Source organism: Eurytemora carolleeae, unplaced genomic scaffold (genome assembly GCF_000591075.1).
Source record: "Eurytemora carolleeae unplaced genomic scaffold, Eaff_2.0 scaffold609, whole genome shotgun sequence".
NCBI lineage: Eukaryota > Metazoa > Arthropoda > Copepoda > Calanoida > Temoridae > Eurytemora > Eurytemora carolleeae.
Window position 1 is genome coordinate 52450 of NW_019396624.1, and position 12141 is coordinate 64590.

The 12141-nt window shown below is 31.9% G+C and overlaps 1 protein-coding gene across 1 annotated transcript in view; it reads left to right on the plus strand.

The window, feature by feature from the left end:
* Window positions 1–5378: 5378 nt before the first annotated feature.
* The window catches only part of LOC111706508 (phosphofurin acidic cluster sorting protein 2), a 27993-nt gene continuing 21230 nt past the window's right edge, over window positions 5379–12141 (plus strand). Inside the window, exons 1-6 of the mRNA XM_023479399.1 lie at window positions 5379–5483; window positions 7512–7638; window positions 8226–8305; window positions 8879–8986; window positions 9801–9909; window positions 10126–10192. Of these exons, the coding sequence (XP_023335167.1) occupies window positions 5425–5483; window positions 7512–7638; window positions 8226–8305; window positions 8879–8986; window positions 9801–9909; window positions 10126–10192 (550 nt within the window). The 5' untranslated portion in view covers window positions 5379–5424. The remainder of the gene's footprint in view (window positions 5484–7511; window positions 7639–8225; window positions 8306–8878; window positions 8987–9800; window positions 9910–10125; window positions 10193–12141) is intronic.

The following is a 12141-nucleotide window of genomic DNA, read 5'->3' on the forward strand; positions in this document are numbered from 1 at the left end:
CGTATCAAATTAAAATCAACATTCGTATCAAAAATCCAACCAGTCTCACAGTCATAATATCAATCATTAACATTCGTATCAATTTAAAATCAACCTTTATTGTATCAGATTCATAATAACCATCCTTAACTCGTACTATCTATAGAAACAAGCTGTCATGGCAAGCTGTCATAGAGAGAGAGAATTAAAGAAATATTATCCGGTATTCGCGCATTCTTAGGAGTTTTATCTATCCCCCCCTCCGCCAAGATAAACACCATGCCCTTTGAGAAGTTAAATTTAAAAGACGACATTTTTGAGGAGTGTTCGACGACAATTAAATACCAAACCAAACCATTGCAATAGAGAGACGAGAGAGAGAGAGAGAGAGCAACAGAGAAATTGTAGAAAACATACATACTCACTTAGGCCTCCTTAAAAGTGAAATTATATGACAAATGGTGAAGAATCGAGTGAAAAAGTGAAATATCATGAAAAAGATTTTAAAGAATTAGATGTTTTGTCGTTTAATCAATAATTGTGCCCTGCTGGGCGGGCATTTTTTATTTGTCAACAATATCGACATATTTTAAGTTTGATAGGTGATCCACATCATAGTTTTAAATTAGTTAAGCCCTAAAGAAGTCAAATGTGCTGTTTAATTTAGGATTTTGAATATCGTATAGTCTTTCATCCGTTCCCAGTTTACTCTAGAAGTTAAAATTTGAATCAGTGTTTGTTATTGATATCGCCGGTTCTACATATTTTTTCTTTTTATTTCCACTGCTTTTTACAGAAACTTTTATTACTTAAATCAATTTAACATTCAAAATTCAAACATGTACATCTTGATTTATAAATTATGGTACTAAATGTTTAGATTAACACAGCACATAAAAAGGAGCAACATATACGTAGAGAAAATAACACCGAGTAAATGAAAATAATGTTGAAACAAAAACCAAAACTTAAGAGGCACTTATTTTGAGGGCACGAAAAGCCGCAAACAAAATGGCTCGCACTTGTAGTAGACAGGCAGGGTATGATCGGGTCCGTCCTAGAAAACGCTATTTGGACCCCCTTCCTATAAATTTTGTACATGACCACTTATTTTTTAGCAAAAAAATTAGTAATTTTTTTAAAAATTATTTTAGGTTAGGTTAGGTTAAGACAATTTCTGGGCCGAGCGCTGCGGCCACATGACCAAGTATATTGATGTTACATATGAGATCCAAGTACAAAATTTATAGGACGGGGGAGGGGGGTCCAAAAATTGTATATTAGGATCAATTAAAGTTGAGAGAGTAGCATACAGAGTCAGTAAAAAGGCTTTGCACCCTAAAGTGGACGCTTATTATTGAAGAACCGAAAAAATAAAAATAATAAATGCTACCCAAGCTTTGCACCGTCGATTTGCAACATTGTTTGAGAAATCGAATTTATATACTAAAAAAACCTGGTAAATATAACTCCCGCAAATCGTATTCTGCCCGAATTCCTAAGAAAATATAAATGTAACTTTTTTGAACAGTCCAATACAAATTCGAAATAATGACCAGACAGAAAAGAGGACTGTTAAGGTACAAAAGCTCTGCACATTTGTTTATATTAGGGTGCCAAAAGTGCTAAAAGTGACAAAAACCTAAAATGCCTAAGAAAACAAAAATATTGCTATGCACTATATAAAATGCCGGATGTAAAGGAAAAATTATGCAGTTCGAGTCTTAAACGAAAATAAAGCCTTGCAGGGGAAATGTTATATAAAAGGGAAATTGACATTTTCTGAAATTAGAAGAGATCGGTTTCTCTAGGATCGGAAGGATCATTCTCTTGATCTATCTATCATAATGTTTCCTCTTTCTATTGCGGAATTCTGGTTTGGGGGTAGCCTGTTAGCCACTTTTTAATGCGCTGTGTCATGTATCGTATAGTCATGTTCTCTATGTTAGACAATACATTAGCTTGCTTGAATAAGTCCTTTATAAGATTTTTGGACCTCCCGCCAACAATTTCTAACTAATAGTATTTTAGCCTTTTTTCAACATGAAAATAATATTTGTTTTGTATTATTTTAGCGTTAGGTGAGGTCATTTAAAAGTTAAAACATTAATATTACACATTATTCTTTCTTGATAAAATTATGAAGTTGCAGAATTGCTCATATTTTGAGAAAATCCGCAAGTTTAAAATTAAAATTGCTTTTTAAAGATCAATTTTCAGGGTTAGGTTATGACTTCTGAGGCGCCGCATTGCACTTACCAAGAGAGGCTGAGTAGGGGCTAGAAGAGCTAGAGGGTCGAGTGCTGCGGCTAAGATATGCTAGGGGGCCGGGTGCTGTAACTAGGATTAATTAAGGGGCTAGCTAGTTTCTGTTAATGACTTATCGAGGAAAGTACGTCGAGTTTTTGTCAAAAAGCACGAGACGTAAGAGTATGTGACCAAAGAGCTAGTGTCCTAGCACCAATTTTTACCCTCCCCCCCCTTCCTAAATAAACGTATTCCTACTTTTACACCTAGTAGTACGATTTCTTCCCATGCATAGTGTAATGTCGATTTTATCGAATATGTTTGAAATTAATAGATGTACATTTTACAAAGCCTGACTAAACATTGTATCTATTTTATTCTATATATTATTCAGTATGCAATATTCACATCACGTACTTACATTAAATGTCATTTTATGATTGTCAAACGAACATATTTATTAAAGGTAGATAACAATGAATAGAAAAATATTCTTCTTATCCCTATTCTTAGCCTACATAGCCTCTCCTATAACCGCTATGTATTTTTTAAACGCCCTCAGACTCAAGTTAAAATATAGAAGTTTTTCCTTTACTATAACAGAAAATGGGTCTTTATATTAGGGGCCGAAATTAACCATGTTTTAGTTGTAAACCATTAGAAGTATGATGTCAAGTTGTAGGAAAAATCCATACTACAGAATGTACACTACATAAGAGTCTTTATTTTTCTGAATATCATAATTTATATTTCATATATATATTACTTATTTTTTACATCTTTTAACGCCCAAAATGAAGCACACGTTTCTTTAGTGTAGTCCACACAAAACTTGCCAAAGTTCACAATGACATAGAAAGCGTATTTTCATGCTCTTAAATGTACTTTCAACCCCAATCCCATTTGAGATCATAAATGGAATTATATGGATCCCTATTACAGGGTGATTAATGTGACATTATTATAAAACAAGGTTATGCGAATATGCAATAATTACTGGGTGTTTGAATCGTTATTATAAGTATCACAAAAAATATTAATGGAAAACCTTTAGGAAAATGATGAATCTTTGAGAAACTTTTGTGCATATTAGATTTTAATTTTGGAAATAAACATTCAACATTTTAAAATCATTTTACGCTTTAAAATCGTTGTAAAAGCCAATTTTCTACAAATTTTGATTTGCTAACTTGGCAATTTGTTCGAGAAAATATATTTAGGCTAAGTAAAATTTAGTTCCGAATAAAATGGATGCAAAAAAACTATAAGCAATTGAAAAAAAACAATAAATCTTGGATGAAAAAGATAAATTAATTATGTTTTGGTCTTGTTCATAAATAAAAGAGATTGACTGCCTATTTGAAATGAAATATATCGAAACATATTGTTTAAAATAAAGTTGCATAAGTTTTTTCCAATCAGTTTAAACTCTCGACCACGAAGGGAATAGTTAAGTGTAACCCTCAATCTGAAAAAAAGTGACGTAATAGAAATTTGGAGTTTGAACAAATCCTAGCATTTTGTTCTTAATTAAATATGCTGCAGAAATCATGGGAGTCAGTTCTTTAGTCTTTAGGATATAAAATCAAGATTCTTTAAGAGATTCTGAAAACACATTTAAGGATAAAGTCTAGTGTTTTCAATTGCCATCTTTGAATATAGGTTTACTTAAGATTTAGTTGACTGTCCCTTTAAACACCGACATCTGCGTAATTCAAGTTTCCATTTGACAGTGTCATTTTAAGCCAATTTATGTTGAACAATTTGCAACACTTAATCTTTTCAATGTGTTCGGGTGGTGTGGGGAGGTTTTGCCTTTAAACCCATTTTTCTTTACATACATAATTTATTTAGAAGGCTTTCTTTACTCATTTTTATAAAATGTCATGAAATTATGTAATAATAATTTTAGCAAACAATATTTGGCAAGTTTGTCGCATTATTTGGTGGGTGTGAGGCAAGGGTTGCAGTTGCTGTCTATACGCAACATACTGCAGTATTATTATACACTATACAACTATATACAGCCTCTTTAACTTTACAATTTACAGCCTTCTCAATTCTTTTCTTTCGAGCTCGGGCTTTTTCTAAGAAATTCAGGAATTTTTAACTTATATAATCTAATTCAAAATAATAGATTTTAGAAAACATATTGCAATAGTTTAAACTGTGAACGTCACAGCTTTTATTGCAAAATTTGCTAATTTTTTGTAAATAATTGCATCTTAAAACATAATGATTTTAACATTTTAATTTTAATTTTAAAAGCGTTATTAAAAATAAAAAAGAGACTCTTTTGGTAATATTTATCTTACTGAAAAATGAGGAAAGCCCAAATGTAAAATGTGCTTGTCAGAGTGTTTTGTAAGAGTTCTTAACTAAATAAGGTAAATTGATCAATATATTCTATTTAATTTAAAGTTTATTTTCTTGTACCAATTCAATATTGCTCTCCACAATGTAATTCTCAGCCAGGGTTTTTTTATATTGAAGATAGTTGGGAGTATACATTTTTTGCACAGATTTTAATGTGAATATGTATTTTTAACTCTTAATAATTTATTTTTAATTAAATTTACCAATAGTTTTAAGTATTTCTATAATATCAGATAAAAAATATTTTGATATTTATATATTTCTTCTTCTCTTTCTTCTTGTTCATCTTTCATACATCTTTCAATCATATAACGGCTAATTTTGAAAATTAGCCATTTTTACAAGGACCATTTTTAACGATCTTGTTTTTTTTTTATCACTGTATTCATTCAATGTGAATATGTATAAAATGGATACAAAGCTTATTTTAAATTTCCCAGCTATTCCCTGATTTCTACGAATAAATGAAATGTTTTAAGATCTAAATATTTTAGAGAATTGGTCCGTTCTCAGCTTTCATGTAGATCAAATCTTTTAAATATTTATTTCTAAATTAGGAACACAGTTTTTGTTGGAGAATATAAGCGTTATCATTCTTTAGTCAAGCTAGATAGAAAAAGGAGGCTCGGAGAGACGGCCCGGTACATTGTCCCTCTGGTACGGTCCCTTCAGGATAAGGCGGGTAGTGGTCGGAGGATAAGAGCTCGGGCAGAGCTCTGACCGGAAAGCAACATGTTCAGTTACAGTTCAGTCAATGAATAGTATTTGAGGTAAACAGAGTGAGAATGATTTGTTTTAACAAATTCCTTTTTTGACAAGTGAATGTTTTTCTCCTTAAACTTGGACGGAATTCTGTCGTCTAATTTAAACGAAATGAAAAGGTAATGTTCAAGCTAACTAAAATCTACGGCATCACAAAACATTTTTAGCTTTGATGCATTAAATCTGACAAAATGGGATTTCCTAGAATATGGATCGTGACGACACCCCCCCCCCCCCAACTTTTTTTTGGCTATTTGTTTACAGTTTTATGAATGAAACAAGGGGTGATTGTTTATTCATATCCAATAATTCTGTAAATTAAAATGAGAAAAACATTTCCCAACACAAAGACAACAGGAAAAAGCTTAAAACGTTAAAAAAAATTATTCATTTTAAATTGCTTGTAATTGGAAGGTAAATACATATTTTCAAATTTATTAGAAAAATGATAAATTAATTATGAAACGCTAAGTGTTCAAATTCAATTAAATATTTAAACAAAATCTCAAATGATTAAATTTTTGTATTTATCGCATAATTTGAGAAAAGTTTTGATGTTTATAAATAACTGATAGTTTTAGCCAGGGCAAGACATTTAAGTAGACACAGAAAAATAGTAATGCATAATTTTTAACTCTAAAAGAATATAAAGATTGAGCCTTGTGATAAAAAGTAATGGATATGAAAATGTACAACTTCAAGAATCAGTCTAGTCTTCAAAATTAGTCTGTATGAGGAAACAGCTTAACGGAAAACATTTCACATATATTCCCTTTAAAAGGGTAACGTTATCTTAAAATTTATTTATTACATTAGTAAACTATATTAACATTTTTGATGATATTTTTTAACGTTATTGCAATGCCAAAATATATAAACTCGTGTTTTCTGGTTCTCACTTTATTTCTACTTTTCTGTTTCTAATTATGCTTTAATCGTTTTTTCATAAATGCTTAACAATTTTAAAATTCCAAATTCCAGTCCCCCTGCCATCCCCCCCTGCCCCCCAAGCCCTTAGTAACATCCTGTCTGGTAATTGAATTTTATGGATAATTTTTTCCTTATTTTTATAAGATTTTTTTTATAAAAAAAAAAACAGAAATAAGTTGAATAATTGGTTTTTAGCAATTAAAAGGTTTCCAGCTCAGATCCCTGTTCTTTTTATGAACTTAGTTGGAGGAATTAAACAGAAACTATTAAAACAACTCTCCATTTTTTTATGAACATAGTTGGAGGAATTAAACAGAAACTATTAAAACAACTCTCCATTTTTTTATGAACATAGTTGTAGGAATTAAACAGAAACTATTAAAACAACTCTCCATCTTTTTATGAACATAGTTGGAGGAATTAAACAGAAACTATTAAAACAACTCTCTATCTATTTATGAACATAGTTGAAGGAATTAAACAGAAACTATTAAAACAACTCTCCATTTTTTTATGAACATAGTGGGAGGAATTAAACAGAAACTATTAAAACAACTCTCCATCTTTTTTTGAACATAGTTGGAGGAATTAAACAGAAACAATTAAAACAACTCTCCATCTTTTTATGAACTTAGTTGGTGGAATGAAACAGAAACTATTAAAACAACTCTCCATCTTTTTATGAACTTAGTTGGAGGAATGAAACAGAAACTATTAAAACAACTCTCCATCATTTTATGAACTTAGTTGCAGGAATTAAACAGAAACTATTAAAACAACTCTCCATCTTTTAAATCATCTTCAACTATTTATATTTAATTTATGCCTTTAAAATTAATTTCGACTTAATTTTTTTTTTATTATTGCAATTACTTTGCAGGGAATTTTAGGGTTCTTTAATTTACCAAAGATTCTTAAGACCAATTTTGTCAACGAAACCTCTGAGATGGTCATGAATCGTCATTTTACATGGTTGTCCCAAGGGACGTAAAGTAACTTAACGTCCCTCTGATGGGGGGAATCATGGGTCGGTAATGTTTTTAAAAGGCGGTAAAATTTGTAACTGTTACTTTTTTAAGGAAACCCATGGGTACTCAGACTAAAAAATTTTTTTTGACCTTGAAATTTTTTGAAACTTAGATTTTTTAAAGTTGTTTTTAAAATTCTTCAGGCAACGCCGGGCACTTTACTTAGTTAATTTCAATACATTTGTTTAGACGGAGGAACGGCGAGGTAGCGGGAATGGCTGGAACTGGAACAGGAGCTATAAGACCGGTGAATAGTATGGCGGGGCTAGGGTCTCCCGCCCCGGCGTTCCCTCATTCAATCGGCGGAACAAACAAGGCGGGCACCAGTCATTATTAAAACAATTTGTATTTTTTTCAAATCTTGCTTTTCTAATTTTTTGTGAGTTCAAACCGACTAAAAATAGATATTTTCATGAAGCCGTACAGACAAATTTATGACGTAAAAAACGCAGCTTGTGTAAAACTTGATCGTTATCAAATTATTGGGAAAGAATTGAAAACCAGACGTAAAAACTTCAAATAAATTTAATCAAGATTGTCCAATGTGCACTGTTGTTGGGATTGGGTAATTTATTTTCCTTGTAAACCCAACGATAGACTTTTAGAATCATTGAGATGATTTAGTCTTTTTATTATCAAAATAGGGAGTTATTTATCAACGCCTTTAGTCTCCAACTATTAGTTTTTAAAGTTCTCCAATTTTTATTTGATGTATCTATGAATTGATTGACGAATTTGAATTCGTCACTGTATTTCCATGGTAACTATGACCCCCTGTACTTCTATGTTTATTGGGGACCTTCCCTACTTGTTTTTCTATGTTTACTGGGAAACACCCATCCCAGTATTTTTTGCCCCCCCCCCCCCCATTTTATATTACCTAATATGACCGGGGTCCCCTAGCAGCAGGGAGGAAAACCGGTTCCTATGAAACTTTTCGCCACCTGGGAGGTAGAGAGAACTCCGCCAAATTGCATTCCAAGGTAAATTGGAAAATTTGCCTTCTTTAGCTTTAAGAATTCGGATATTGGTCTGTTTCTTTTAATTAAAAGATAGATTTATTTGATCTGAATTAAATTCTTAATTAGTTTGGTACATATTATCGGGGTTGATAGCGTTATAAATAAAATAAATTAATGTTTATATATCTATAATATAAAGTAGGAATAACTGTTTGTCTATTTGTATGAATGTCTGATCATAACTCATGAACCTTTTGCCCGATATGCCTCAAATTTAGTTGGGTGAACTTGGTGATGTGCTACCTTTAAAAAATAGAAAAGCTTGGATTATCCAAAGTTTTTCTGATCATCTTTAAGAGTCTGGCGTTTTTTGGCGCTCACTATTTAAAAAAATATGAGGCCGAATTTAAAGATTTTGAACCCCGTCTAGACGCGGCTCATATATGAGACACGGTTCAAACATTGTTGTTTTAACTGGAAATTTTAATAAGTGTTTCGAGATTTGAGGCGGCGCTCCATTGGAACCGGTTATTGGCGGTTTAGCGACGCGGTTCAAATTCATTATATTCAAATCTTATGATTTAACAACTTCAGGCTGTGTTCGTTGACCCTCTCCCGGTTAGTTCTTTTCAAGTCCCTGGACACTGAACTCAACTCAATTATCATTGCTGTGAAAATGCAGAGTTCAAAAAGAACATTAAGGTAAGGTTTTTTAAATGAACAGAATTTGTAAGGTTGGCCTTCAGTAAAAACCTCAATCTAGTACCGTTGATGGAGATATCATAGTGTTTCCCCTAAAAATTGACGCTTTCGCCCTTTTCACAGATTTCCCCTATACAGATAAGAAAAAAGTAATCAAGGCTTTAAGAAACTTATAAAGTAATGTTTAAAGGGAAAATGTTTTCAACCGTATATGGCACTCTTACTTTTCATTATGTTGAGGATTCCTNCTATCTTCGATTTTCTTTGGTGGGAGTAGGACTCTAAAGATTCTAAATGCACATAGTGGACCCATAAAATTGTGGAATAGAAAGGTAGCTGTTAGACTCAAGTTATGATTGCCTGTATGTCGTTTTCATATTTCACACTTTTATGGCTCTCACTGTAAGTTTATGTGAATATCATAAATCTTGGAGCTGTATGAACTTAAAAACAATTTGTTTCAGATTTTTCAAAGGACAAACTGTTTGAAAAATAAACACCCTTTTACTAAAACAACAAATAGGTTTTAATAAATGATTAAAAATTCAACAACAAGTGGGGAATGGGGGGGGGGGGCAAATANTGTCCCAAGGTCACATGGTGTGTTTTGAGAAACGGGAAATAAATATCTAGTAGTAAAATGTAGAAAATAGCAGAGAGAGTTTTTGATCAGTTTAAATGAGCAGGTAGAATTGTTTCAGAGTTGGAATAGTTTTGATAATTGTTCTCTAGACATTGTTTTAGTAATACTTAACACTTTTTAATTAAAAATTTGCTGTGAAATTATGCCTCTATTGAATACTAATATATTTAGATCTAATGAGATACTGCTACCCTCTACTGGACTACTGGATACTGAACTAGAACTAAATTTCTCTCTACAGTATCCACACTTCCTAAAAAGAGAGGGAAACAAGCTTCAGGTGTGAATAAAATACTATTTTTTCTCTCTAATTTTTTTTTTTTTTTTTTGGCTTTTTAATATTGTCCGTTTGATTAACATTAATAATTATTTCTATAATTTTGTTCACTTTATTTTTTATAAATATATTTTGTGTTTGTCATTCAATTCTTGTTCGTTGTTTTAATCCTTTATATACGAGCAATAAAGTTGCAAAGCTGACTTTTTCATTTTCTAGATAATGCTTCAAAGAAGGAAAAAGTACAAAAATCGAACTATTTTGGGATTCAAAACTCTTGCGACAGGTAAGAAATCTATCTCCATCCCCCCTTTCCGGGATAAAAAGTTAAATTATTGATACTTTAGACTTTTTCTTTTTATCATTCTTCTTCATTCCGCTTTTTTAAAAGCATTTAGTTGGGAAGGTGATAAAAATACATAATCAAAGAACTCTTTCTTTAAACATTTTTAATGTGTTCAGTACCATATGGCACAATGAATTGGTATAAAATATAGTTGGGACAACTTAAATTCAAGGTTTGACTTAAAAACAGCAATTCGTTCTTAATTTTTGGCAATATTCTTTAGAAAATCTTAAATTTAAGAACAGTGTTCTTAATTTTTTTGGAGCTGTGGGCAACTATGATATAAACTTTTATATCAAGTTTATGAAATGGGAGTAAGAGGGGGGGGNCAGGGTAATGAATTTACTTCAATTTCTTAAAATGGTTTAAAATTTCTTGGTAAGTTTTCCCCTTTAACGATCCCAGGGGATTATAGAGTCAAGATCCACTAATCTTTCTTCTTTGTTGTGTTCAGCTCGGCTAGATCAGAATTTTCAACAAGTTTATTGCGATTTTTATAATATATTTTGACATTTAAAGGGAGTGTTCGCGAAAAATGAAAGGGGGTATAGGCTCAATGCGATAAAAAAGCGCTTTTGATCGCTTCTAATCTTACTTCTATCTGTTGCGTCTATAAGGAGAAAACACCGAATATGAAAAATTATGAAAAATGAACTATATACAAATATGGCGATAGATAATCGATGACCATAGGGTGTAATATCTGAATGATCTGTTTGAAATTAAATAGTTTTTTTTTACGGTCTAAGTAGTATGTTGCATCTTTCTGAATTTGTATGGATACTACGTTCTTAGGTATTAGTCGTTTTTAACAATTTTCTCCTTATAGACGCAACAGATAAAAGTAAGATTAGAAGCGATCAAAAATTCCTTTTTATCGCATTAAGCCTATACCCCCTTTAATTTTTCGCGAACACTCCCTTTAATTAAAAAATATTATAGAAAAGAATAAATTTAGGAACATTTTTCCGAAACCGTTTACAGGGTCATATTTCTTTTTAAAATAGTTGATTATAATTGATTGTCTACAGGTTAACTAGACACAGGCTAAAATTCCACAAGTCGAATCCCTGCAACAAATTGAGACCTGTCAACTTTTTTAATGAAAAAAATCCCGTGTTCAGAGTTTGAGGACACATATCCTTTACCGAGTTTTCTTATAGTTTAAAATATATTGAAACTTTACACTCTAGAAATATGTTTGGAAAATGGGCAGTAAAAAAGAAGAATTTTTTCCTGTTATTGATGTTTTAAACAGACCAGAGGCCGAATTTAATGAAGTTGAGCGCGGCTTAAATTTAAGACGTGGCTCAAATATGGTTGGCTCCTCTAAAATCGCAATCATTGTTTCAAGATTTAAACCGGCGCTCAATTGAAACCGATTTTTGACGGATTTGATTGTCAGCTCAAATTCATTAAATTCGGACTCAGACCAGGGAACCCATAGTTAAAAAGTTAATTTCTTCTCAGATGAAATTAAACTTTGTAGAGCGGGGTGTTATTTTCCTTAATTGTACCGTGGCACAGTTACGTAATATTAACATCCTGATGTTTGGGGAATCAGGGTCGGTAATGTTGGTCAAAAAGGCGGTAAAAAGGTCATTGCTCCTCCCTGTCCCAAGGTCACATGGTGTGTTTTGAGAAACGGGAAATAAATATCTAGTAGTAAAATGTAGAAAATAGCAGAGAGAGTTTTTGATCAGTTTAAATGAGCAGGTAGAATTGTTTCAGAGTTGGAATAGTTTTGATAATTGTTCTCTAGACATTGTTTTAGTAATACTTAACACTTTTTAATTAAAAATTTGCTGTGAAATTATGTTTTCCCATCGACCCTACTAGGTGAGGGAGGGGGGAGTATGAAAAAATAGAAGAGTAGGGGGGAGGGGGGT